Source organism: Bos mutus, chromosome 21 (assembly GCF_027580195.1).
Source record: "Bos mutus isolate GX-2022 chromosome 21, NWIPB_WYAK_1.1, whole genome shotgun sequence".
Classification (NCBI taxonomy): domain Eukaryota; kingdom Metazoa; phylum Chordata; class Mammalia; order Artiodactyla; family Bovidae; genus Bos; species Bos mutus.
In genome coordinates this window covers 68,256,162-68,283,906 of record NC_091637.1, presented here as the reverse complement: position 1 = coordinate 68,283,906, position 27,745 = coordinate 68,256,162, and the positions used below count along the sequence as shown (strand labels likewise).

The 27,745-nt window shown below is 67.4% G+C and overlaps 1 protein-coding gene across 7 annotated transcripts; it reads right to left on the bottom strand.

The window, feature by feature from the left end:
* Positions 1-333: 333 nt before the first annotated feature.
* On the bottom strand, positions 334-24,799 carry CEP170B (centrosomal protein 170B). 7 transcript variants are annotated; one of them, XM_070358086.1, is made up of 19 exons: positions 24,522-24,799; positions 22,143-22,274; positions 15,148-15,237; positions 13,967-14,045; positions 13,130-13,188; positions 11,651-11,789; positions 10,990-11,094; positions 10,406-10,882; positions 9,371-10,089; positions 9,123-9,293; positions 8,558-8,648; positions 6,651-8,405; positions 4,975-5,239; positions 3,475-3,688; positions 3,107-3,250; positions 2,926-3,014; positions 2,459-2,552; positions 2,251-2,302; positions 334-2,089 (listed from the first exon to the last, which is right to left on the bottom strand). In XM_070358086.1, the coding sequence occupies exons 2-19, from the start codon at positions 22,257-22,259 to the stop codon at positions 1,854-1,856; spliced, it is 4,896 nt and encodes a 1,631-aa protein (XP_070214187.1). In that variant the 5' UTR covers positions 22,260-22,274; positions 24,522-24,799; the 3' UTR covers positions 334-1,853. The 7 variants fall into 7 exon arrangements, with proteins under 7 accessions (XP_070214187.1, XP_070214188.1, XP_070214192.1 ...); XM_070358087.1 differs by having other exon boundaries at positions 4,975-5,218; XM_070358091.1 differs by having other exon boundaries at positions 4,975-5,113; positions 24,522-24,798.
* Between the last annotated feature and the right edge of the window lie 2,946 nt (positions 24,800-27,745).

The window sequence follows — 27,745 nt, the reverse complement described above, 5'->3', positions numbered from 1 at the left end:
TCACCTAGGTCGCCCTCTGGTGGCAGCGTGTCTGCACTGCAGTGCGCCTGACTTGCAGATCAAAACGGATTTTCCAGACCAGGAAGGGAGAAGGAAATGGGAATCTACTCCAGTGTTCTTGCCTGGAGAACCCTGTGGACAGAGGAGCCTGGAGGGCTGCCTAGGGTCGCACAGAGTTGGACACGACTGAAGCGACGCAGCAGCAGCAGCAGCAGCAGACCAGAAAGGGAGACCCTGGCGTGAACCTCCCGGGTTGCACGGGGCCCCCTCCCTCCCCAAACACCACCACTGGAGAAATGAGGCCACGGTGCCGGACACCAGCATGCTGCCACATGATAGAAGAATGATTTATTAGAACATATTCCATGACAAATCATATAAAATAACCATTTTTTGAGAGACATCCATAAGACCACCTGAGGACAAACGCACAGAGGTGCCTCCAAGAAGCCAGACAAATAAGTTACCGATCCCAGGGTGAAGGCGGGAGGGCAGAGGAGCGTGGACTCATGAACAGAAACACTGTGCAGCGATCACCACGGGGTGGGGGTGCAGGGGTGGACGGCCACTGCTCGCTTCCGGGGGTCAGCCGTGTGGGCATGCGGGGGGAGGGGCACCAGGACCAGCACCTCCTCCGTGCGGACACAGCAGGCTCGCGGCGGGGCTGGGCGGGGCCCCACTGCACGCACACACGTACACGTCGGGGAGGGGCACAGGGCGCCACGTCAGCCAGACGGAAAGACACGCGTCACCCCCACGCGGCCCACACCCGCTCCCACTGGCCTGGGGTCCCGCCTCAGGGACCCACCCCCAGCACCCCCCTCCCTGCTCGCCATTGACATCAGTGCAGACGCCAGGCGGGGCGGGCGCACCCCCACCCCAGGATGGTCCTGGCGGGGCGGCCGCACGCCCACCCGCCACAGCCAATGGGCTCTTTGGCTTAGAGGCTCCAGACACACCAGCCCCCCAGGAAGGAGGGGCCGCGCTCTGCTGCCTGGCTCGTTCCCAGCTGAGAGGATCCTGAGAAATGAACTGTTCCTGGGGGGCTGCCCCCATCCCCCACCCCCCAGCGCACGGAGGCCTGAGGACGGGGGAGGGTGCGCAGTCCAGGGAGCTTCTGGAAGCCCGGGGATCTGGTCACTTTGGCCAACTGCTCACCTCACCTGGTGGTTCACCTGAACCCCAGGAGCCCAGGACAGGGCCTGCCACCCTCCCTGGACGAGCCTGGGCCTGCCGTGAGTGCAGACGCGCTCCTGGCGTGTGCGTGGCTGTGTGCGTGGCCGCCTGGCCCACACGCTGAGTTTGGCAGTTACGTTGGCACCAAAGGCTCGCAGCAGTGGGGTCGCTGCCCCAAATGTCCCCGCGGGCTGCACCCCTGCCTGGGTCACTGGCCTCTGCCCAGCCCGAGAGCTGGGGCATCACGGGGCACACCCGCCCCCCAGCCCTGTGTTTGGCACTGAGAGCCCGCATTGCCCAGCTCCCCCTCCCCCAGCTGGTCCCGGCCAGCACAGAGGGCCCGGCAGGAAACGGGTGTCCCCTAGCCCACGAGGGGGACGGGGCCCTTCCAGGCTGGGGGGGCATGGCTGCGATGGCACAATGACTCTTTCCTCGAAGCTAAAGACACGACGACGGGGATGGAGGGGCGCTGACACGCGGCAGGATGCTGGCCCTCGGCGGCGGCCGCAGCGGGGGCTGGGCCAGGAGGCCAGCAGGGCGGGTGGGGGCGGGGGGAGCTGAGGAGGGGGCCTGGGCACCCACCACGGGGTTATGGCACGTGTAGGGGTCTTCGTGGTGACCTGTCCGAGCCGGAGGAGGCCACAAGGGTGGGTGGAGTGCGGGGGAGGCCCCGCCACCTAGATCAGGAACCTCTCAGCGTCCGGGAGGAAGTCAGGGCGGAAGGGGGGGTCGGGGAGGCCGGGGGTCCCGCAGCTCGTTCGCTGCGGGAAGCTCCGGGGCGGCAGGGCTGAGGAGGGTGAGCACAGGCCTGGGGCGGCTGGCCGGGCTCTCCCGACCTGGGCCGAGCCCACAGGGCCGCGGTTTCCGGTTAGCAGGTCCAGGTTCCCGCTGGGGTCCACGATGGCATTGATAACTGGGGAGGGTGTGGAGCGTCAGGCCGCTCGGAGACCCTGCCCTGCCACCGGGCCCACCCTCCGGGGGTCCTTCCAGCCACTTAGCCATGGGTTTGGGTCAGGCCACACCAAGGCCCCCGGCAGCCCTCCCCCAGTCCCCCCAGGTCGGGGCCTCACCCACCTTCCAGCTGCTTCTGCACACGCCTCAGCTCCTTGAGGATGGAACTGATCTCCTAGAGGCGGGACAACAAAGAGGAGGTGGAGCAGCCCGACCCTTTCATGGACCGGGGTTGGGGAGGAGCCGGGGTCCCGGGCTTCGGTGACTTCCCCTGGTCTCCCTGGAGCCAAGAGGGCTGGGGGGTGGGCCGGGGGCCGGGGGTGGCCCTTACCTTATTGGACGTCTTCAGGATGGGCACCTCGTTCTCGGCATTGATCCTGGCCTCCAAGTCCTCCCACGCTCGCCCTGAATTCTGGAAGAGGATCCTGTCCCCGAAGGGGTGGGGGCGGGAGCAGGCAGAGGACGGTGACCGCAGGGCCCCTCACAGACCCTCCCAGGCCACCCCGCCAGCCACAGAGAGGCCCACGCCATCCCCCACCGGGCACGAGGGGAAACTGAGGCCTGGAGCAGGACCCGGGCTCGTGGCACCAGCATCCTCTCTCTGCGCCTGTCATGGGGAGGGCTGGGAGGAGGGCGGGGCAGGCCACTTGGGGGCCTGTGCCTGCAGACGCCCAGCTCGGTCGTGGCTCACAGGCGCGTGTCTGTACCCGTGTCCGGGGCCCAGGCTGGGCGTCCACCAAGCAGCGGTAGCTCCCTGGCCCCTCCCCCGGGGGGGGGTGGGACTGTGGGACGACTCACTTCATCTTCTCAGCGAGGTGCTCCGTGTTCTCGCGGATGGCCTGGGACAGCTGGGACACCGGGTTCAGCATGAGGTTATCGAAGATCACCTGTGGGGACCCGGGCGTCAGCACGGCGCCCGCTGCCCCGGGGGCCCCGCCCCTCCACGCCCCGAGGGGCTCCCTGGGCGCGGTGCGCCTGCCTCCTCGCGGTTCCGGGGCCGAGTCTTGTTGGCCAGCGCGTCCTCACAGCGGTCGTTCATGTTCTGGTCCAGGTCCCGAGGGCCCAGGGAGCCGGGCGGCACCTTCTGGAAGTTGAGGCTGGCCTCGGGGATGCGCTGCACCAGCTGCAGAGGAGGGGAGCAGGGGAGTGGCCCACGCCCGCCGCGCCACGGGCAGAACAGGCCACAGCGCCAGCTGCTCGGGGTCCCTGGCCTCCCCTCCCCCAGGAAGGCCAGTCCTGGGCCTGGTGATCTCAGGGCGGTGAGGGTCCCTGTTGAGAGCTCCCAGCCGCGACCCCCGAGCCCTGTCTGCGAGGGGCGTGGAAGGGGCTGCCAAGGGCCAGGCTCACCTCCTCGCGGGCAGAGATGGTGGAGGCAGGAGTGCTGGGCACGTTGTTGAGGGAGGGGCTGCGGGCGGGCCCCGGGGAGCCTGGGGAGTCACCGTCGCCAGCCACATCGTGGATCTCACGGGCCAGGGTGGCCACATCCTTCACCAGCGTCTGGCTCAGCCTGCAGCCGGTGGGAGAGAAGGCGGGTCCCTGGGGGTTCCTCCCAGGCCTGGCCCTGTCAGGGGAGACGCTGGGGACAGGAGCTGGCGGGGTGGAGGGGGCGGGACGCGGTCCCCTAGGCAGGGGCGGGAGACCCCACCAAGAGGCGGCCGCTGGGTGAGGGGCAGGGCACAGAGCCTCCAGCACCAGCAGCAGCAGAGGGACAGGACCAAGCTGGGAGCCTTGGGGAGAGGTGGGCAGAGATACCCCCAGGCCCTGGCCATGTCCCCCTCTCCTGTGGCCCCTACGACCACAAGGGCCCTGCTCCACAGGACACAGAGGTGGGGTCACCAACAAGGGTCAGGGGAAGGCCGGCCCAGAGAGGCCAGGGACCTCCCCACAGGACAGCAGGGCCAAGTCACAGGCCCTGGCGCCAGCCGAGACCCCTCGTCCCCTCTGCCCTAAGGAGGGAAAGGCCGGGGCCTGTGAAGACCCCGGGCTAGAGCCACACCTCCATCCCCTGCCCTGGGCACCGTGCCTGGCGGTGCTCAAGCCCCCGGCTAGGCTCAGGGCGGGGGGCCACTGTCCACCATCGTTCTCATCTCTCCCAGCGGAGGGGCTCTGACCTCTGGCCCCCACAGCCCCCCAACATCAAGCTCACCCCAGGGGCCAGGTCCACCCACCGAGGCCAGGGCACCCCCAGCAGACCTCCAGGCCCGTTCATTCTCAGTGGCCGGCACAGCACTGACCGCCGCCCAGTCAAAGGCCACTCTGTCTCTCTGGCACCTCTGCACTATCCTCTCCGCGCCTGACTGGGAGGCACCCTCCACTGAACGATTGCACGAAGGGACTCGTCTTCAGTAAAAAGTTTGTAAAGACCTTCCTTGTGCCCGAGGTTCCTCCCCACACCCTTACGGGCAGATCTGCATCCATCCACCCACCCACCCACCCACCAAACTGTCAACTCTCCATCAACTCATCAGTCCATCCAGCCACCTACCACCCACCTTCTATCCAACCACCCACCACCAACCATCATCCATCCATCCCTCCAATCCATCCACCCAACTGTCCACCCTCCATCAATTCACCTGTCCACCCAACCATCATCCATCCATCCCTCCATCCATCCACCCAACTCTCCACCCTCCATCAATTCATTTATTCCCCATCTGTCATCCATTCATCCATCTAACCATTCATCATCTAATGACCTACCCAGCGATTTATAATCCATCCATCCATCCTTCCAAACATCCATCACCCATCTACCCATCATCCACCCACCTGATTCCCAGCTGCCCACCCACTTGCATGGCATTTCTGAACTGCCAGCCCGTCCCCAGGAGAAGCGCCCCTCACCTGGCAATCTCTGCAATCTCGGCCGTCTGCACAATGAAACCGTAGGGATCGGGCTCTTCACCCTCGTCATCCGTGTCCCGGAGGCCAGGGGCCCTCGGTCGCGCCCGGCCGGAGCTGCCAGCCCGTGGGGTCTGCGTGGCTGTTGAGGCATGGGAGCGTGTGTGTTTAGGGGAGCCGTGGTGGGAGCCATACTCCTCCTCAGAAGTAGATGTGCAATCGGAGCCCTGTTGCCGGCGACGCGTGTCTCGGGTGAGTGAGTTGGTTCCAGAAGCAAGAACAGAACAGAGCAGCATTCAGCACCCGCGGCTGCCCCCAGGCTTCCAGGTGAGGGCCCGGAGCGGCAGGGTGAGCCGAGCTGCAGCTGGCGCCCCCGCACCCAGAAGCCCTTCGGCTGAAGCGCCAGCAGACCCCCCCGCCAGCTCAGAGGCACGTGCCTGGACAGGCAGCTGGGTGTGTCCAAGGGCCCTCGAGAAGCAGCCCAGGGTGGCGGCTGGTCAGCAGTGGGCACAGGCCGTATTCTGTCTGGGGGGTGGGTCTGTGCCAACCGGATGGGAACCAGTGCCCTTGGCGGCAGAGAACTGGTGCCCACAGACACCCTGCTGCTGCTGCTGCTGCTGTGTCACCTCAGTCGTGTCCGACTCTGTGCGACCCCATAGACGGCAGCCCACCAGGCTCCCCTGTCCCTGGGATTCTCCAGGCAAGAACACTGGAGTGGGTTGCCATTTCCTTCTCCAATGCATGCAAGTGAAAAGGGAAAGTGAAGTCGCTCAGTCGTGTCCGACTCTTCACGACCCCATGGACTGCAGCCTACCAGGCTCCTCCACCCATGGGATTTTCCAGGCAAGAGTACTGGAGTGGGGTGCCATTGCCTTCTCCGGACAGACACCCTAGGTGAGGGTAAATCTCTCCACGTAGATCAGCCGTGGCCCTGGGCTGGACCGCGCGGATGGCCTCGCACAGCCCCTGGATCCCAAGGGGATCCCAAGCTCAGCTGCCGCAGCCCCCCTTACACCTGCCAGCCCATCCATCTATCGTAGCCCATCCTTGGCCACCCTGGCGCTGAACCCCCGAGGCAGCTGCATACACACACAGAACCAGGAGGGCAGGGGCCAAGCAGGTGTGGCCCCCAGCCCGCAGCCATCCTGGCCCCACCCGCTCCCTTACCCCTCACCCCCTGCCAGCCACTGCTGCCTTGTCCCCCAGCAGACCTGCAGGCAGGAGGGGCTCTAAGTCGGCAGGCAGGTACTGGCAGGGCCGGGGCCGGGCAGTGAGGAAACAGCAGAGCTGACACCTCCAACCAGTTCACTCAGGACAGTCAGCCCCTGCGGGCGGGGGTCCATGCTGGCAGGAGGCCAGCTCCGGGGCCACAGCGGCCAGCCCTCCCCACTGCAGCCATGGGGTCCCCAGGAGGGAGTGGGTGGACCCAGCCCTCCACCTGCGGGCCGCTCCACTCAGGAGACGGGTGGGGCTTCCTGCGTGCTCAGGACGGCCGGGGCAGTGGAAGGCCCGTCGCCCTGCACACCCGGCTGGGGGCCCGCACATCTGCTGAGGGGAAGGGGGTTCCTCCAGGGCCAGCACTGGGCCTGACACCTGCGGCCAGGCTGCCGCACAGGAGGCTGCCAACATACCGCCCGTGCTGACCGGGCCCGGGAACACCCGCCCACTCCTGGACTCACTGGGTGATGAGTATCGGGCGCTTCCTGGGCGGGCCCTGCTGAAGGGCTGGCGGGGGACCGCAGCGGCGTTGGTAGCCTTCCTGGCAGTGGGCCGAGCCTCGGCCATCGTGGTGGGCTTGCGTCCAGGGCAATACAGCTCGACGCTGCGGCCGGAGAAGCCAGCGCGGGTGGGGGCCGCATCTGAGTCACTGGGCCCCGTGAAGGAGCCGGCCCGCTTCCGGGGCATGGCCAGGATGTCCAGGCGGGACAGCTTCTTGGCCTGCTCGGCCGCCGGCCGCCCCGCGGGCTCCTGGTTGGCCGGGGGCCCCCGTTCACCGTCTGCTGCTTCTGTGTCCGAGGCGTCCCCCAGCCGGGCCCGCCTCAGCCGGGAGGCCCGTGTGGCCCGCGGGGTGGACAGGCTGTTGGAGCGGGTCAGTGCCTGCTGCGACTTCTGGACGCCAGCCGAGCCTCGGCCTTGCTCCTCCCGGGCAGCGGCGGTCGGGGGCGGTGGGGCCATGGGTTTCCGGCGCGTCCCTGGCCGAGCTGCCCCCGTGGCCCCAGGGGTCTCGTGGTCAGAAGTGACCGTGTCAGCACTGGGCGGGTGCGCAAGGCTGGAGTCGCGGTCCTCGGCGGGCCAGTCCGGGGACCCCCGGGGGCCGTGGCCACGCCGTGCAGCCAGGCGTCTTGCTGGCTCTCCATGGCCCGTGTCCACTGGGCCCAGAGGGCGACGCTGCTTCTCCGAGAGCCGCTCGCGGGCGCTGCTCAGGCTGACGCCCCCCAGGTCCTGTGCCGCTGGCGGGGATGGCGGCTTCTCCCTCTGCAGCCCCGAGGGCTGGGAGCCGGTTGGGCTGGGCCCATTCTTGCCACTGAGCAGGCTGACGGTGCTGGCTGTGTCCACGTCAGAATCCCCAGACAGGGAGTCCTCCGGCGGCCCAGGGGTGCTGCCCACCCCCCCCTCCGGCTCCTCAAAGGATGTGGAGAGCAGTCGGGCCTCCAAGGCGGCCAGCGCCGTCTCAGTCTCCTTTAAGATCAGGTGGGTGTCCTGAGAGTGAAGGTCCATGCGTGCGGCCCGGGTGGTGGCCAGGTCCTGCAGGAGGGGGTGGCTGGGGATCTGGGGCAGCTGGCCGGGCACCGGGGGGCCGCTGGCCGGCTCCTTGGTGAAGCTTTCCTGCCGGACAAACGCCAAGGCCTCCTTGGGGGGTGCTGGAGCAGGGCCCTCGAGCTCTGGGGGCTTCCCTGTGGTCTGCAGCTGGATGACCATCCTCCCGCTGGTGCTGACGTACTTGCTGTCATGGGCGGGGGCGGGGGCAGGGGCGGGGGCGGGGGCGCTGGGCTGGGCCCGCCCCGGGCCCTCCACCTGCCCGGGAGCCACAGGGGCCTTCCTAGGGAGGGCCACGTCTGCGCTTGGGTCACTGATGAAGAAAGAGGTGGGGGCTGGCTCCCCAGGGCCCCTCGGTGAGCGCCGGCCCCTCGTCCACGCCGGCCCTTCCTGGGGGCTCCTGCGTCTTTCCTCCTGGGGGCCCCCGCCCGGCTCGGGGCCCCGCCCACCGTCTGAGCCGCTGGCATCACTGAGGCTGTCAGGCTCCAGGTCCTCCTGGCCTAAGAGGAGGCCGGCCTGTTCGCTGCCCACCTCTGGGGGCCCAGGACCACTCCTCCTGGCCACCTCGGGGCCGGCGGGGCTGTCCGCCCTGTCACTGGGCAGCTGCGGGAGCAGCCGCCGTGGCCGCATTGGCGGGATCCCCTCCAGCTCTGCGGCTCTGCGCCCAGGGCCGTCCTCTGCGGAGACAAGGGGGCCAGCTGGAGCGGATGCTGCCCCAGGCCCCCAAGCACACAGGGAGCTAGCCCTCCTCCGGCGGCAACGCGTGCCCACCCATCCAGTCGGCGGCCTGAGGCCACCCTCTTGCCACAGCAACGCTGGAGCCACTTACCTGACAGGCCTGGATCTGAGTAGCTGTCGGCCAGGCTGGCCCAGCGGGACACCCACTTCTGACCCCTGGGGGAGCCTGGTACCGGGAGGCCCTAGGAGGGGAGGGCAGATGGGCGTGAGGCGGGGAGAAGCTGGAGCAACACGGGGCGGTCCAGAGGCGGTGGAGGGGAAGCATCCCAGCCCGACACCCGGCCCCCACACCTTCCCCGTGCCTGCCCGGTTCCCCCAGAGAAGCAGCTGGGAGGTCCGCTGTGGTCCCGCCTGGCTCGCAGGACCCTGACCCGACCACCCACATTTCAACCTGGTCCAGTGACCCAGAGGTCAGCAGGTAGGCTCTGCTGTGTCCCTTAGACTCAGCCAAGCCCTGCTCTGAGGACACGTGCACCCAGGCCCCAACTTGACTCAGGGTCCCAGGCCTGGACCTCTCAGCCCTGGTGGGCACTGGAGCCTGGAGCCCGCAGCTTGGGCAGGACCAGGACCAGGGACCCAGTGCCCAGGACCTCGGCCAGGTGCTGCCCTCTCCCTGCCAGTTCCTCCCTGGGCAGCGTCTGGGCTCAGCCCCACACCTGCAGCTCCACCTGGGGGGTCACGCCCGCGGGCCGGGAGGCAAACTCCTGCAGCAGGGCCATTCGCTGGGCCATCCCGTCTCCAAGCTCCTCTCTGTCCCCTCTGATGACTGGGCGGAAGGCGGCCGAGGATGCTCTGGAGAGTTCAGGGGACTCGAGGACCCCAAAGACCTGCCGGGAGGGACAGGCAGCCGCGGTCAGAGCCTGTGCCCAGGCCGGGACCCCCAGCCCTGCTCCCCGCACGGCACCTGGTCAATCATCTTGCGGGCCTCCTCCACCTCCTGGTCCTGTGCGTCCGTCTCGATGGTGTAGGTCCCTGCGTCGCTGAGGCTGTCGTCTTCCTCCTGCTTGCGGGCCTTCGTCACCTGGGGGTCGGCGGGCGGGGGCGGCGGAGGGGAGGAGGCTGCGGGGCTGGCCCCACGGGGCGTCAGGGGCGCGGGCAGCGTGGGGGGCACTTTCTCGGGGCCCGGCCGGGCTGCCGGGGAGCTGTCCCGCAGACACTGGGCCGCAAAGTCCTGGGCCAGGCGGGAGCGCCGCCCCACGCTGCCAAAGGGGCGGGCGGCGGCCCGGGTGGCTGGCGAGGGGCTGCCCAGCCGCTCCTCCGTCTTCTCCCGCTTGAGCGAGCCAGCCCGCTGTGGCCCTGAACTGCTGCCAGTCCCTCGGGCTGGGGCGGGGGCAGCGGGGCGGTCCCTGTCAGCCGGCCCAGGGCCGCGGCGCCGGTCGAGCCGGGGGTCCCCAGGGGGCGTGTGCGTGAAGGACTGGGAGCGCTTCTTTCGGGGTGTGTCCTCGTCGAAGAACTCGATGACGAAGGCCTGCTGGTTGTGCAGCAGCTCCTGGGGGTCCCGCTTGATCTGCCTCTGCAGCCGCGCCTGCTCCCCGCTGGCCTCCGTGGGGACCCCGGGGGCCCCGGCCACCTTGGCCAGGGGGTCCTCTGAGTCGCTCTGGGTGCCGTCCTCATGCTTGTGACCTGCGGGGAGGGACCCAACGGGTGGGATGGAGGGAAAGGCACACAGGACCCCTGTGGTCCCAGAGGTGGAGCACAGCGCCCCCCAACCTGCCTCGGGGAGCCCTGACCCCTGTGGTCCCAGAGGCGGAGCACGGCGCCCCCCTACCCGCCCCACGGAGCCCTGTACACGCGGTCCAGAGGGGCAGCAAGGACACGCGGGGCAGCCCCGCACAGGCAGGCAGATGCGCTGGGGGGACGAGGCCCGGGGGCCAGGGCAGGTGGCTCCCAGGACAGGCAGATGTGTGGGGGGGACGAGGCCCAGTGGCCAGGGCCTCACCCTTCAGGGTGCGTGCGTGCACCGGCAGGTCACTCTTGGTGCTGTGCCGGTCGTCGCCGGGGCCGGCCCGGGGCAGCAGGCTCGGGTCATTCTGCACCAGCCAGTCGGCCACCTTGGTCTCGGCCGAGACCACCTCCACAGGCGTGGCCTCCTTGCCTGGGGGCCGCCGCTGGCGCAGGAACTTGGTGACGTGGTCCTTGATCTTCAGCTTGCCGGGGCTGCAGTCGTCAAACTCGATGGTGAAGCAGGCATGGCTCTGCACGGGGCCCGCCCCGCCCCCCCCGGGCTCCGCGTCCCTGGTGGGCGCCTCATGCACTGGAGCCTCTGGGGGCCGCGGGGGCGGCGTCTCCTTGGTGGGGATCTCGAAGTAGCTGGGCTCCCGCCGGAAGGAGTAGATCTGAGGCTCCGAAGGGGCCCGGAAGCCGGCCGGCGTCCCCGTGAGATCACCGTCCTGCTGAGCCAGGTCCTTGGGCCGCTCTGGGGCGGGAGGGACGCGGGCTCAGGACCACAGGCAGTACTGTCAGCTCTGCTGCCCCCCATGGCCGAGAAGGCACCCCGGGCCTAGGCTACCCCCCAGGCCTCACCCGGGCAGGGCTCGTCCTGGTGCCGGTCCTCAGGTAGGCTGCCCCCATCGTCTTCCCCCCACCAGGAGGGCTGCCCATACAGCGGGGTGCGGTAGGTGGCCGCCTCTGCAGAGGAAGAGAGTTTGACCCTGGGTCACACGGCCCCATCACCAACAGGAGGGGAGACCCGCAGCTGGGGAAGATGCTGGGGTCTGGGGTCTGTGGGGGGCCCTGGCATTGCCTCCCAGTTCGGACCTGCTGTCGCCCAGACCCTTGCCCATCCCGAGCCCCGTTTCTGCACCCATGGCGGCGATGAGAGCCTGTCCGCGGAGCGGCTGTTCCAGGGGAGGCATGTCCCCGGTTCCCGCCCTCTGCCTGATGGGTCATCCATCAGGCCTGCCTAGGGCTGGCCTCTCTCCCACGCCCTGCTCTGGTTCTGGCCACAGATGAGTGAGACGGGAGCTGAGGGCCCCTGCGGTCTGACTGGACCACATGGGTGCTGGGGCACACGGGGGGCAGAGCAAGTGGGTGAGTGGACAGGCGTGCCTATGGGGGCGCAGGAAGGCAGGCACACACGGGCGGGGTCGTCAGGGGTGGAGGTCAAAGACTAGCTCCTGGTGAGGGCTCAGGGCCCGGGTACTGCGTCCTGCCCCGCCCCCGCCCCGCAGCACCGCCGTCCTACCTGGCCCTGGTCTCCGGTCCCCCCGCTCTGGCCTGGGGGTCGAGGCCTCGCAGTAGGGTGCCTGTTCTGGCACAGCCTCAGCTCTCTTGGGCGCGGGGGTCTTGACGCTCACCTGCAGCTGGCTGGTGTACTTCTCGTGCTGTGGGCAGCAGCTGGGGTGAGGGGCGGGCCCGCTCCGCCCCATCCTGCCCCCGACGACAGCCCCGCCCCCGAGGCCACCCCCAGGACAGCCCCGCCCCCAAAGGACACCCCGCCCCTGGCCACGCCCCCAGGATAGCCCCGCCCCCGATGACAGCCCCGCCCCCGAGGCCACGCCTCAAGGACAGCCCCGCCTCCCCCGAAGCCACCCCCCCCAGACAGCCCCGCCCCCTAAAGTACGCCCCCCCCCCCCCAGGACAGGCCCGCCCCCGAGGTCAGCCCCAGCCCCCAGGACAGCCCCACCCCACCAGAACACCGCCCCCGCCCCCAGGACAGCCCCGCCCCCCAGGATAGCCCCGCCTCGCCCGGCCCCACAGAGAACGTCTCCCTCACCACCCCGCAACGGGCAGACACCTAAGACCTGCCCTGGACCACATGGGTGGTCCAGGCCATGGTCCGGGCCACACAGCTCGACGATGGGGGTCCTTAAGCTTCCAGGATGGAGTGGGCAGCAGCCGTCAGAGGGGAACCACCACTCACAGACCCCTCGAGAGACGGGTGGGGTCAGTCCCCAAGAGCCGTGGGAGGTGGAGAGCAGTGCCTGCTGGTGCCCGTGCGTGTGGGTGTGGGTGTGTGTGTGTGTGTGTACACACGTGCCTGGATGGTGCCTGGTCCCCACACCTCCAGCTGAGCTCCATGGTGGTTGGAGCCGGGCTCACTGGGGCCCTTGCCCCTCACTGGTCATGGGCCTCTGGGCAGGCCACCCACTCTCCCTGCACTGCCCACAGTTCCTTTGGAAAATAGGAGTGAGCCTCCCCCCACTCCTGTCGGGGCTCCTGGGTTGGGGTGTGCACAGGGTCCCCTGAGTCCGCTCCTTGACGCCCGCACAGCTGACCAAGAGGAAAGTGGGGGCTCCACCTGCTGTGACCCCCATACCCCAGCCCCAGCTGACGGAAGTGTGCCTGAGGGCACCCCCACCCAGGACCTTCCCCAAGGCTGCCCTCTGCCAGCCTCTGGCTACCCATCCCTGCCTGTCCCCACCCAGGAGGAGGGTCCTCCTGGTGCTCGAGATGCCAGGATGGTGGGTCCTCTTTCGGACCCCCCCTCCAGCTGGGCCCAGAAACCTCCTCTCAGGCTCCCGCCACGCCCTCCTCTGTGGCTGCGTCACGGCGGGGGAGGGGGGGAGGGGGGTGGCTATCTCCCCGCTGGCCAGACCAGGCCATCCGGCGGAGCAGGCCAGACCGGGCTGACTCACAGCACCGCGGCCCGGCAGCCAAGACGCCTCAGGGACAGCAGCGGGAAGGGGGTGCCGGGGGCGGGGCCGGGCCGCGCAGCACTGACCCTTAGCGCCTCCTCCGGGACGCGGTGCTGCACACGCTCCAGCACGTACATGTTGGGATGTGGCAGCGCGTTAAGGAGCACGGGCAGCAGCAAGGGCGGGCCAGGCCCGCGGACGGCACCCTCCACTGCCAGCGCGGTGGATGAGGAGGGCACACGGCCATGAGGGTGGACGCCGGCAGGCTCGCTCCCGCACACCCATCCTGTCCCGGGCACGTGTCCACACTGCAGGGGCTGCCTGCGGGCCGTGATGGCCCCGGTCATCGCACCCACGTGCCTGAGGGCTGCAGGGACACCCCCTCCTCCCCACGCACAGCCCAGGAGCCCAGGGGGCCCCGGAGGGCAGGCCACACGCGTCTCGCTCCGGCTCCCATCCCAGACCACCCTCAGCCCCGGCCTCCCAAGGCTCCACAGGTGGTGAGGGCTCAGTGGGGGCACCGAGGATAGGGGGGCAGGGGACGGGCTGCACTCCTGCCACGCGTATGGGTCGCCCCACCCCCCACGTTCTAAGCACAGAAGTCACTCCTGGGGTCCCCCAGCAACACCAGACCCTGGGTCCCAGGAAAGCTCATTCCTCAGGCCTGTGTGGGCACACACCGGTGGGCCGTCGAGTGGACAGAGGTGCCCATGGCCAGGCCGGAGCCCCACCCCAGGTTCATCCTGCTGCCTCTAACCCCCTGGGGCCCTGGCTGGGACCAAGGGGCTCCCACCTGCTTCCAGGATAACAGGGCGATGGTGGCCGTGGGGACAGTGGGGGGAGGGGAGGAGGGTGAGTGACAGGGCACCCGTTGCCGTGGGGATGGAGGGGGCGGGGAGGAGGGTAAGCACCCGGAAGGATATCGTAGCCAAACCGGATGACGTCATTGAGCTTCAGCGTGACGTATCTCTGGTCTGGGATGCGCACGTCATTCACGAACGTCTGCGGGGAGGCAACGGGGTGCTGAGCCAGGGCACGTGGGGCCGTGAACCACCCAGCCCTCCTGTGCTGCTCGGGGCCGGGCACTGACCTCCAGCACAGGCACACCAGCGTCACTCCCCAAAGGGACCACAGGACAGATGGCTGGAAGGGAGGCCAAGGCGTGGGGTCCACCCAGCACCCAGGGACCCTGACACAGCCCTCGAGCACAGAGCCGTGACACCCTTGTGAAACGGACACACAGGGCCCCTGCCAGCCCCAGCACCTGAGGCCCTTGGGAGGCAGTCCCCAGACCTGCAGGGGGGCCCTGGGCAAGGCTGGCCAGGTTTTGCAGCCCCCTTCGGGCAGGGATGGTTCATCTGACTGGGAGGCCGAGGGAGAAGGGGTCTCAGGGGACAGACTCCAGCAGAGACCAAGACCCCAGGCTGGGGGCACTCAGAGGGGGACTGGGTGGGTGGGACTCAGCAACTGGTGGAGGTAGGGTGGGCCTGAGGGTGCTGCGGGACCCCCAGCTCAGGGTGGGGGGGGCGGGGGCAGGGTCTTCCTTGGCTGGAGGGAGGCTGGTGGTTTGCTTTCTTACTGAAACAGCCTCCAGGGCAGGGAACCAAACAGAAGGAACAAGACGCCCAGATAGACGCCGAACCCTGCGGAGGGCTCCTCCTGTCCTCCCTGACAGTCTCTGCCCACCCCTCACTTGCTCCTGCAGCCAGGAACTTCCTCTTGGTCACCTCTCTGAACCTGCCACTCCCAACTCACAAAAGAGCTCAGATATGCCCCTAGGACGGGACACGCAGCATCCATCCATCTTAGGAGCCCATTTTCCAGCCTGCAGGAGGTCCCCAAACCTCCCATCCCCTCCTGAGGGCCTGACTCCCCTCCTCCCAGAAGGCAGCCCCTCCCAAGCCCAGAGGGAGCCTTCTCAAGGAAGCCACCAGAGCAGGAGGTCCTGGAGGACGATAGCGGGGCAGGGTGCCCAGCCAGGGTGACGGGTGAGGCCAGGGGGCGGGTGGGACTGGTGGGAAGGGGCGGGGCCAAGGTGAGGGCGGGGCCATGGCGGGTGGGGCCTGTGGGAAGGGCGTGACCAGCACAGAAGCCCGGCACTCACCCCATTGAGGCTGCCCAGGTCCTTCACCCAGTGCTCGTCCCTGTCCTGGTCGTAGTTAATGACAGCATGCTGCTTGTCCACGCTGCGGGACTGGAGAGACACGGAGGCCCTCAGGTGGCCTCCCGGGAAGGGGACCCAGGGGAAGTGACCCCACAGGTGGCCCCTCATCCACCTGCCCCGACCAGATCACACCCCCACCAGGCCCTGGGCCTCGCAGCACAAAGGTCTCAGTCACGTCTCCACACCTCAGCGTGCGCCCCCCAGAAAGCCCATGCAGGCCGGACCCAGCCAGCCTGCCCAGCACCAAGGAGCCTCGGGTTCCTCCCGCCCCAGCGTGCCGCTTTGGGACCTCCCTCTGTGACCAGCGGGCACCAGCTGGCCAGCACCCACTGCCCTCCCCACCACTGCTCCTGGGGGAGCGTGGGAAGGGCTGGACATCCTCCGATGCTCCAGGACAGGCTGTTCACTCCCAAGGGCGGGGGGCCGGAGGAGGACGGGAGCCCAGAGGGAGGATCAAAGGGAGGGCTCGGGGGCTCGGGGAGCCCCGACCCCACCAGCCAATCCCACAGCGCAGGCCTCTCAGAGTGGTGGACACGCACACACATGCACGCGCACTTCCGCTGGCGTGCGCCCGGCTGGCACACCCTGAGTGTGCATCCTGCTGCCCAGGTGCCACATGAGCATGTGTACATGTGCCTCCGCCCTGGCCACCAGCTCACCAGGGCCCCACCCAGCTCCCTCACGTGGTCAAGCGGCAGTCCCTCCACTCCTCGAGAGAGGCAGGGACGAGGTCACAGGGTCACGTTCTGCTCCATCAGGAAGCGCCAGCACAGGCTGTCCTGCCCAGCCAAGGGGCTGGGGGTCTCAGCACAGCATCGCGGCCCGCCCCGCGGCCACACCTCAGTGCCTGAGGCCCCTCAGGTCCAGGGGCAGCTGCTTCCGTCCTTGCACCAGGTGAGCCTGGCCAAGGTCCAGCCCCAGGTGAGATTGGCAGGACCAGCCACCAAGGGGCCCTGCCGCTCAGCCCTCCAGGAGTGCCCACGAGACACCCCACATCCAGAGCACACTCGTAGGGCCCACGGGGCCCACGTGCTCCCTGCTGCCCAGGACAGGACCGCCCGGCCCTGGCCCAGCACCTGAGCTTCCACGTCACCACCCTCCAGGCTTCTCAGGTCTCACAGGTGAGGGCCCAGAGCCCTGCCCCGCCAGCGACCACCACTGGGAGCCACTTCTCTGAAGCTCTGCCCACCCAGCCCCTCCAGCATCATCCAGAAACGACCAGTTTCCAGGGGAGGCTCCAGCCCCCGCCCCCAGGACGGGAGCTCCCAGGGCTGGGCCTCCTCCCTACCCGGAGACGAGAGCACATGAGGGAGAGGCGGACGTGGGCTCCGGCCCAGCCCTGCCCGCATCCAAGGTCACGCAGCTTGGCAGGGGCACCAAGGCAGGACCTGGAAAGGAGACTTCAGTGGGCAGGCTCGTGGGGGCCACAGCCCTGGGCCTGTCCTGGATGCTGAGGCCGGCGCTGGCTGGGCCTGACGACACTGCTATGTGACGGCCCCCGAGTGGGTTGCTGGGCCCCCACCTCATCCTGCCACAGAGCCTCGGGCCCCTGGAGGGAGTGGGGGTGCAGGGGTTTCAAGGGCGGTACAGAGTCCGCGGGGCCAGCTGGGGCCTCCCTGACGCAGAGCCTCCTGCCACAGCGCCCCAGCCCCCACTTGGGGGCTTCCCAGGGAGGACCACCGAGCTTCCTGGGCTCACATGGGCGGCGCGGGGGCAGGAGGCTCTGGCTCCCCAGGTAACGAGTCTCAGGTGAGCTGAGTCTGACTTTGAGACCTACTGCCCCGCACTCCAGTGTTCTTGCCTGGAGAATCCCAGGGACAGGGGAGCCTGGTGGGCTGCCGTGTATGGGGTCGCACAGAGTCGGACACAACTGACGTGACTTAGCAGCAGCAGCCCCGCACTTTTCACTTCTATGCACTGGAGAAGGAAATGGCAACCCACTCCAGTATTCTTGCCTGGAGAATCCCAGGGACAGAAGAGCCTAGTGGGCTGCCGTCTATGGGGTCGCACAGAGTCAGACACGACTGAAGCGACTTAGCAGCAGCAGCAGCAGCCCTGCACCCCAGGCCTGGTCTCTGCCACGGCCCTAACTTTCTCAGCCAAAGTTGGCACCCGCAGCTAGACGGCTCCTGGCCACCCTGGCCGCGGCCTGTGCCCAGACACAGGCACCAGGTCCCCTACTGGACTCCCCACTGGGCCCCGAGGCAGCCCCTGCCAAGGCTTGGCCTGGTGGGGTGGTGGGTGGGGCCGGGGCGGGCACACGGGGGGCCCCGCCCCCTCCTCCAGGTGGCTTAGACAAGAACCAGCAGCTTCCAGGCATGCGCTCAGGCTCGCCTGCCCTCTCCCAGGCACATCATTGCCCCTGTGGGAGGCCCCACGGGTCAGGCACTCTTATGCCCTCTGGCTGGCCGGGTGTCAGGCCTCCCAGCACCGTGGGCCTGGGGAGAGGCTGCTGGAGGCTGCACACTGGGGCGTGATGGGACCGGGCGGGGGGGGTGGGTGGGGGAAGGGGCTGCACCCGGCCCAAGGCCCAAGGGGTGGGCGGCAGGAGCGCACTCTGCCCCTCAGGCTCGCCGCCACCTTTGCTGAGGTGTGGCCCCTAGAGGGGCTTCTAGACTCGCCTTTCTGACCTGAACACCTCTCTTCCCTTTCTGAGCCTCAGACCCCACCTCCTGGACCCTCCCCTGGCTGCCTTCTGGGTGGGTCAAGTCCAGCCTGGCCAAACCCAATTTCTCCTCCTCGTCCACCTGGCCCTTCGGCCTCCCTCGGCACGGCCGCCACCCGAGATCCCCAGCTGCTCCGGCCACGCCCCCAGGCCCCCGCCTTCCTGGTCAGCACCCCAGGCAGCCCACCCCCGTCCAGCCGCACAGCCCCCAGCCTGGCCCCGACCCTGCGTCTTCCGTGGAGCTTTCCGGGGCTCCCAGAAACACTCTCCCCGAACATTCCCCTCCCCACGGTGCCCCACCAGCCTGCTGGCAGAGCGCTGTGCAGGCTCTGGAGGTGCCCTGCCCACTCTGGGCCTGGGTCCTCTGCCCAGGACCACCCCTCCTTCGGTCTTCCTTCCCTCTCCTGGCAAGATGCCCCGCCCTACCCACCTCCTGGCTCCCGGAACTTGGCACAGCCCCCCTCATTTGCACCCAGAGCCTGGGCTGCCCCTTCCAGTTCCCAGGCCCCTCCACTCCAGGCACAGCCCCGGCCACAGCCCCTCCCCAGACTGCAGGAACCCCAAGGACCCCCTGGGCCCAGGCAGGGAGGGGCCCCACATCCAGAACCCTCTCCCTCTGGGCCAATGCCCCAGGCCAGAGGCAACCCCACCCCACCGAGGCCAGCTTAGAGGCTGGAGGCCCACCCAGGAGGTGGGGAGGGGGTCTGGGACTTCAGACTTAAGAGGACCCAAAGCAGGGGGCATGGCAAGTGGAGTGGGTGGGTCACAGACCTGCAAAATAGACTAGAGAAGTTCCAGACACATGGACCTTTGGGAGAGAACCTAATTGTACTCCCTTTAAAACGGAGTAAAGACGGGCTTCCAAAATTCGGGCCTGACGCCCTCCATGGGTGGAAGCCCTGCCCGGAATCCAGCAGTGGCCAAAACCCTGGGCTCTGGGCACACCCTCCTGCCAGCTCACACCCAGCACCACCCAGCTGGGCCACAGCACCCACGGCCCGCCTGTGTGGGGTGTGTGTGCGCAGGGGCTCCCGGGCCGGGTCTCTGGGTAAGGACGGGAGCGGACGGAGCCCAGCTGACACCCTCCCAAGGGGCGAACGGGCGGAAGTGGAGAGGCCCTCTCGCCACAAACACACACAGGCGCTCTCTCACACACAGGCACATTCAACACACGCGTGGGTGCACCTACACGTCTGCGTGTGTACACGTGTGTGCACACGTAATGACACATGCCCTGCACCAGAGCCCGGGCCACGGGTGCAGCAGCCACAGCAGGAGGCCTGGGCCCGGGTCCCCACTCTCATCCCTTCTCAGGCCCAGGGGGAGCCAGGCTCAGCCCGGGAGCCATGCCCTGAGGTGCGTGGGGGACCAGTTGGAGAGTCTGGGGGCACCGAGGCCAGGCTGGGACACAGCGCCCCCGCCCAGGCCCCCCCCACCGAGGCCCCTGACTGGATGGCAGCACAGCCTCGGGGCAGCCCCCTGCTCCCCAGCCTTCCCCTCATTCCCCTCATCCCCTCCTCTGTCCCCCGAGAGGACCCCCCGTCTCCAGCAGCACCCTCAGGCTCCCGCTCCTCAGCTCTCATCATGTCACAACCCCTGTCCCAACCCCAGTGCCACCTTCTGTCTGTCTCCTGGGGGGTCATCTGTCTCCTCCCACATGTCTGTGGCAGGCCCAGCCCTGCCATGGGGACCCCAGGCTCCAGCGTAGGGTCAGTGACCATCACAAATGTGGGAATGGACGCAGAGGGCAGGCCTGGGTGCTCCAGGAACACGCAGCTGGAAGAGGGTGAGGATGGGACGGGAGAGGGCAGCTGAGTGGAGGGGCTGGGACAGGCACGGGGGTGCCAGAGAGCTGGGGCAGGTGGGGACAGGCGGGGCCCCACGGAGGCCGCACAGTTGGGGGTGGGAGCAGCACTCAGGGACGCCCGAGGCGCAAGGTGGGGAGAGGGATGTCGGGGTTTGCCCTGGACACCCGGCGGGTCAGAGGATAAGGGGTCTGTTCAGAGGCAGCAGGCCAGAGCTGCCTGAGACACCCAGGAGCTGGGGACTCAGGGGGCTGGGGACAGGGCAGCGAGAGCCACCGTGTGCATCACATGAGCAGAGATGGGGACCGAGGCTGTGGGTGTGGACAGGGCCTCCAGGGAGAGGCCTCGTGCGCTCAGAGCCCAGGCTGAGGGGGAGCCACAGGGGCCGCCAGGCAGGAGCCAGGAGGCCAGGAGGCCTGGAGCTGCCCCCGGGGAAAAGCCGAAGGGAATCCCATCAGGATGGGGCAACTCAGGCAGGGCACTGGGGGGGACTCGGGCTGGGCAGTGGGGGTGGGGGGACTGAGGTCAGGCAGCGGTGTGCCGGTGAGGAACTCCCTAGCAGGGGCTCTGGGCTTGCGGGTGAAGGGGGCCAGCAGGACCGCACAGCCCAGGAGACAAGGGCGTGGGGCGTCCTGAGTAAGGGGCCAGTGGGTGGAGCGGGCGGCGTTCCCACTTCACTCTCCAGATACACAACCACCTGGAGCCTCAGTTTCCTTGTGTGATAGACACACGGCCACACCGCCCAGGACAGCCAAGGGCAGAAACGAGGGTGCCCCCAGGCCAGGAGCTGGCCCAGCATGAAGCTGGCCTGGCCCTGCACCCTGCTCAGGGCTCGACCACCAACTAGCCCAGAAACTAGGAGTCGGACCCCAGACTCACTCTGAGTGCCCAGCCCCCACTGCACCAGGAGTGTCTCCTCCAACGCTGGGGAAAAGAAGCAAGCAGAGTGAGGGCCTGGTGCGGGGACAGGGCCGGGCAGGGGGAGAGGAGCAAGCATGCCGGCCCCTAGCACCCCCAGGCCCCTGCAGGGCCCCCTGCCAGAGGCCCTCCTGGCCACCCCAGGGGGCCACACACTCGGTCACAGCAGGGAACACACAACCCCCTGCCAGGGATCAGGGCCAAAGGCAGCGACCCCTTAGATCTCTCACCAACTGACAGACAACAGGGGTCATGTCACACGCCAGCAGGGAGCCACCAGCCACATCCAGGCCTCGCGTCAGCCATCCCCGGAGGCACACTCTACGGCCTCTGCTTGTTTTATGTGGGCCTGAGACACAGTCTTTCCATTTCCCACGGTCAAAAAAAAAGACTCTTTCAGGACAGGTGAAGATAATATGAAATGGACATTTCAACGTCCACAGCCAAAGTCTGACTGGCGCCCGCTGGACTGAGCACAGGGCTTCATGCCAACAGCAAAGGCGAGGGGCTGTGATGGAGGCATGTGACCCGCAAAGCCTCAACCTTGAACCCGGCCCTCTACAGAAAACACCTGCCCAGGCCTGCACAGAGCCTTCCAAAGGCAACTTCCAAAGGCAACTTCCAAAGGCAAGATGCGAAGAGGAAAAGGGAGAGGCTACTCTAGACCAGAGATACTGAAAAGACCGAACAAGCAAAGGCAGCAAGTCAGGGTCCTGCTGGGTCTGGAGGCGGGCAAATCATTAGAGAAGCCAGGGTGTCTGGACATGCACAGGCCTTGCACTTGCTGCCCGAGTGGACACACACTTCGCTGGGATCCTCAGCTGCAGCCCAAAGCCTCACGAATCCCAGGGAGAGAGGAGGCAGCACGCGGCACAGGGTCTCACCTGGCCCTAAGTGGGCCCCTGGTTGGACCGGGCAGTGCAGCCCACTGACACCTCCTGAGAGTCCCACGGTGGGACCTGTGGAGCTTGGCGGCCTTGGGGACAGGGGCCCAGGCCCCATGCCGGGGAGGGCTCGGGGCCGCGGGGAGCCCGACTTGGTGACAACCATTAGGGTGGGGGAACCCTGTGGACCCTACAGATCAGGTCTCCGGCCCCCCCGCCCTGCCCTCCCTGATCCTGGGAGCCAGACTCAGGAGCCAAGGTCAGCGCAACGCAAACTAGAGCCAGACGGAAATTCCTGATTGCCGAGCGCCTGGCGTCCTGGCCCTTGGTGCCCTGCCAGCCTCTCCAGCCCCCTCCCGGGGGCACTGGGCTTCCCCTGGTCAGAGCCGGCCCTGTAGCCCCTGATTCCCAGCCCAGCTGGGGCCCCTGGGCGACGAGGATGTGCTCAGATCCGCTCTCAGGCGCCTTGCAAAGGCGGGCTTGACGCCTTCAGAGTCCGACGGCATCAGGACCTCCCATCGGAAGAGGCCCAGGCCCCTCACCCCTGAGCACACAGCCCACCCGAGACCCACGGGCCCACTGTGGGTCCAGGGCCCAGGCGGAGGCCCAGGCCTCCTCCCCGGGGGGCCCCCCGCCCCGGCCGGCGTGGGTGCCCACACTCACCTGCAGCATGAGCTCACACTCGTCTCGCCCCACGAAGATGAGCTCTCGGGGGAGCCGGTGGCGGGTGCCGCTGCTGCTCACCAGGAACCACGAGGTGACGCTCATCTTGGCGCTCATGAGGCCCGTCCGGCCCTGGGGGTGGGAGGAGTCATCAGAGAGGGGTCCCCCTGCCTGGGCCCTGGCCCCTGGGCACCCTGAAGGCCTGCGCAGAGCCTGCCCTACTGGGCCTCAAGCACCTTCACGGAGCCACCACTGCGACCCAGGCCAGCCCCTCCCGGACCGTGCCTGTCCTCCATGGACCCCCTCCCAGGCTAAGGTTCCCCCCTTATGCTCTGGCCCCATGTGTACCCTCTTCTCTGTCTGCGTGCCAGAGCCCAGGAGGGAGGTGGTGCTGTGGTGCCCAAGGTCCTGGGGGCAGATGTGGTCAGGGGGTGGTGGGACCCATGCCCGTTGCCCAGAGACGTGTCACCACCAGCACAAGTTCACAGACACACCCGTGCCACACACGTGTGCACACAGCTTCCAAACACACTCGGAGCACCGCCCACAAGCTCCCGAGCCACGCTCCTGGAGCGGGCATGCACACACACAGGCGCCATCCTGGGCTCTGGGAGCCGCACACTGTCCCCGCATCACGGGGCTTCCTTCCAGCCGGTTGGCAGGCGCCAAGGAGGGGAGCAGCTTGAGCAAAGGTGCCAGCAACGCAGAGAAACAGGGGCGGCTGGCAGCGCTGGGGGCAGAGGTCCATCCAAGGCGGGGGGTGGGGAAGTGGGCACGCGAGCCCCTGGGGCTGGGCTGCAGGCAGAGGGACAGGCCAGGGCCCAGATGCTGGGTCACGCGTGCCTGGGAGTCCAGTGGCTGGCCCAGGAGCAGAGCAGACGCCCTGGAGGCCCAGGACTTGCTGTCACCCTGGAGCTAAGTCCAGGATGAAATGCAGCAGGCCTGTTCCAAAGTCACGCAGGAGCTCAGGACAGGAAGAGCAGACGGCTACACCCGGCTCAGGGTCTGAGCACATGTCGCACACCTGTGAGGCCAGCCCTGGAGACCCCAGGCCCCTGACCTGACTCACTCTGTGCAGTGGGGACTAGGTGAGAGGTGAGACACTAACCAGGAAGAGACAGGAAGGTGCTGGCACCCTGGGGGAGCACCCCCAGGCCTCCTCCCTGCAACGCCCACACCGGAGCTCTGCCTGAGGCTCCTGAGAGCCGGGTCTCCACCATCGGTGAAGGCCCAAGTGAGCGTGTAATCCATGGCATCCCCATACCCCGTGCCACCTCGGCAAGCACGTGGGAAGACACACGAAATCCACCCGGAAGAAGGCCCGGCCGGCCAGAGCCCCTCATGCTGGGACCCCTGCCCTTCCTCAAGGTCCAGCCGGAGGGGCCGCCCCTGGAGGCCGGGGGGTGGGGACCTCCAAGCCCCTGCAGCCCTGGGGCATGCCCGCCCCATCACGGTGCTTCCCAGCCCCCACCCCGCCCAGCTCCCTCCCTCTGCTGTCACCTGCTACTAGGTCCCCATCAGCAGTTGGGAACGGAGACCCCACCCACAGAAGGCCACAGCCTCTGCTGGCAAAGGGAGGCCAAAACCCCAGAGCCCGGTGATGCGGCTGTGGCCGAGCCAGGCCGCCCCTGCCACTGCCAGCCCATCCCAAAAAGGCCCGGGCCTGGAGTGGTGGACGCTCCTCAGCAGCCTGCGGCCGGTTCGGAGCTGGGCTGGCCATCGTTGCTAGGAGGGAGAATAATAAACACCCCAAACTTGTCCCCTCGGCCGCCCCAGCCAGAAGGGCCACCCGCCCAGGGGTGCGGGGAGGAGGAGTCGCCCGGGGCAGGGGCAGGGGCTGGGAAGGGCTGGGAGCGGCGGCGGCGGCGGGCGGCTGGAAGGGACAGACGGAACCGAGGCCGGGGCCGGGCCGGGAGAGGAGGCAGGGACGGCGGAGAGGCGGCGGCGGCGGCGGGGAAGGGAAACGAGGAGACAGAGAGGAGGAGGAAGGTGGAGGGAGGGGCCGTGGAGATGAGGCCAGGCCGGGAGGCGGCCGGCGGGAGCGCTGGGCCGGGAGGGGGAGGGGGCGGCGCCGGCTCTGAATCAGCGCCCGCCGCGGACGGCCGGGGCCCAGCCGGTGCCTGGGTGGGGACCCCTCTCTCCAGGCCGCGCACACGCGCGCTCGGCGGCCCCTCCCGGCCCGGCGCAGACCCGGGCCGCCTCCGCGGCGGCGGGGACCGGCCCGGCCAGGTGCGTCGGCAGCCCCCACCCTCGCGCCTTTGTCCGGCCCACTGGACCCCTCACCTCGGCCCCCTGCCCGCCGCCCACGCGGCCCCGGAGGCGCGCAGGTGCGCGCGAGGGGAGGCCCGGCCGCCGCGGGCGCAGATCGGCGCGTCTTACCTGCGGTTCAGCCCCGGCTCCGTCCCGGCTCGGCCCCGGCCCTCCCGCCCGGCCGGCCGAGCGCTGGGCGGGGCCGCCGCCTAGGACATGCCCGGCGCGGCCCGCACGCTCGCGGCAGCCCGGCGAGCCCACGGGCGGAGCGGCGCCGGGCTTCGGCGGCGGGTCCCTGACGTCCGCGGGCGCCCCGCCCCGGCCCGCCCCCGGCCCCGCCTCCGCCCCCCGGAAATCCAGGTCGGGGCGGCCCGGGGCGCCAGGTGCGCGCGGACCCCGCGCCCGCGCCCGCCCCGCCTCCGCCTCCCGGGCCGGCCGCCTCTCCCGCAGCCCCCTTGGGCTCCCAGACCCCTCCCCTCCGGCTCTGCGCCCCGCCTCGCCTCAGGGACCCGCCCCTGCGTACCGGGCGCAACCCGGTGCCCGCAGCCGCCCCACGTCCTGGCTCCGAGCCCGCGCGCGGTTAACGCTTAACCCAGCTCCGGGAGCCCGAAGCTCGAGCCGCACCCCCGGCCTCTCACCTTCGGCCCCGCCCGACCCAGTGAGGGCTGGAGGGCGAAGGAGGAGGTGGGGAGCCCCAGGGCGCGCCCCATCCTCGCGAGCCTCCCGCGCCCAACCCCAGGCGTTCTCTCGGAGGGCCGGGGGCCGGAGGGTCGCGGGCGCCTCCTCCGTCCCCCCCGGGGCGGGGCACGGGGTCCGGGAGAGAGTGCCCCCGGGCCGCTCGCCCCGCGCTGGGCGCTACCACAGAGGTGTCCGGTGTCCCAGGAGCTCCAGGCGGAGAGGGATTAACGGCGGGGGCAGACGCCGCAGTGAGGTTCGGCCCGTAGGCGTTCTCGCCTTCACGGTCTGGGCAGGCCTGGGCCGAGGGAGCAGGCGCGCGGCCAGAGCGAGGGAAGCCCTGGGAGCTGGGCTTCAGGGCCTGGGCGGCCGGAGCCGCGGAGGGTTCATGGGCGCGACCGGGGCCCCCTGCTCGGCACACCCGGAGCTCCGGGGCCCGCCCCGTCCCGCCCCACGGTCTCTGGCCCCGGACAGAGCCAGGCCCTGACCTGTCCCTACGGTACAGAAGGGAGCGCCACGGCAGCTCTAGGGGAAACGCACCTGCAGAGGGAAGGGCGAGGAGGGTCCCAGCAGTGCGCCCGGCGGTGGGCGGCCCCACCTGTGCCCGGCTCAGCAGAAGAAGGGAGCTCGCACTGCGAGGGGACTTGAGGGGTCCAAGCGGGCAGGGGAAGGACCTGTGTCCAGGTGATCGGGGAGCTTGGGCTTCATCCCAAGGACAGAGTGGCGCCCAGGGAGTGCTTGATGCTAGCTGAGACCTGATCAGATGAGGGTTTCCGGGAGCTGCGGCTCCCGAAGAAGAGCGTGATTGAGAGAACAAGACTGGGGGTCGGGGACGGGTAAGCGGTCAAGTGTCCAGTCCTAGCCCTGGAAGAGAAGAGGTGGGGCAGAGGACTGGGCTGGGTGTTCTGGGTTTGCTCCTAGACCCTCCTTCCTCCCTCCTCCCAGCCCTGTGCTCTGGGACAGCGACGGTGACCCCATCCCCCACTCTCCCCTGGCTTCCGGTGAGTTTGGACTCCAGCCCAGAAGCTGAAGAATTTCCCCAGTTTCCTCGTGGCTGGGCACACACCTGTCTTCTCTCTGAGGCCCCAGGACCTGCCCTGAGGCCCTTTGTACCCTCTTAGGGCTCTGGGAAAGGTCAGTTGTTTTCATTCCAATCCCAAAGAAAGGCAATGCCAAACAATGTTCAAACTACCACACAACTACACTCGTCTCACACGCTAGCAAAGTAATGCTCAAAATTTGCAAGCCAGGCAGCCTTCAACAGTACGTGAACTGTGAACTTCCAGAAGTTCAAGCTGGATTCAGAAAAGGCAGAGGAACCAGAGGTCAAATTGCCAACATCTGTTGGATCATCAAAAAAGCAAGAGAGTTCCAGAAAAACATCTACTTCTGCTTTATTGACTACACCAAAGCCTTTGACTGTGTGGCTCACAACAAACTGTGGAAAATTCTGAAAGAGATGGGAATACCAGACCACCCGACCTGCCTCCTAAGAAATCTCAGGACGTATGCAGGTTAGGAGGCAACAGTTAGAACTGAACATGGAAGAGACTGGTTCCAAATCAGGAAAGGAGTATATCAAGGCTGTATATTGTTACCCTGCTTATTTAACTTATATGCAGAGTACATCATGAGAAACGCCGGGCTGCATGAAGCACAAGCTGGAATCAAGATTGCCGGGAGAAATATCAATAACCTCAGATTTGCAGATGACACTACCCTAATGGCAGAAAGCGAAGAAGAAGAGCCTCTTGATAAAGTGAAAGAGGAGAGTGAAAAAGTGGCTGGAAAATGTTAAAACTTAATATTTAAAAAACCAAGATAAGATCATAGCATCTGGTCCCATCACTTCATGGCAAAAGATGGGGAAACAATGGAAACAGTGACAGACTTTATTCTGGGGGGCTCCAAAATCACTGCAGATGGTGATTGCAGCCATGAAATTAAAAGACACTTGCTCCTTGGAAGAAAAGCTATGACCAACCTAGAGAGCATATTAAAAAGCAGACATTGCTTTGCTAACAAAAGTCCATATAGTCAAAGCTATGGTTTTTCCGGTAGTCATGTACGGATGTGAGAGTTGGAGCATAAAGAAGGCTGCTGCTGCTAAGTCGCTTTCAGTCGTGTCCGACTCTGTGAGACCCCATAGACGGCAGCCCACCAGCCTCCCCCGTCCCTGGGATTCTCAAGGCAAGAACACTGGAGTGGGTTGCCATTTCCTTCTCCAATAAAGAAAAAGAATTAATGCTTTTGAACTGTGGTGTTGGAGAAGACTCTTGAGAGTCCCTTGGACTGCAAGGAGATCTAACCAGTCAATCCTAAAGGAAACCAGTCCTGAATATTTATTGGAAGGACTGATGCTGAAGCTCCAATAATTTGGCCACCTGATGTGAAGCTGACTCGTTAGAAAAGACCCTGATGCTGGGGAAGATTGAAGGCAGGAGGAAAAGGGAATGACAGAGGATGAGATGGTTGGATGGTATTCAACTCGAGGGACATGAGTTTGAGCAAGCCCCAGGAGTTGGTGATGGACAGGGGAGCCTGGCATGCTGCAATCCATGGGGTTGCAGAGTCAGACATGACTGAGTGGCTGAACTGAACTGAGGGCTCTGGGACCAGCCCCTACCTGGGTCTTCACCACCTTGTTGGGTTCACCTCCCCCTTACCCGCACCTTGGT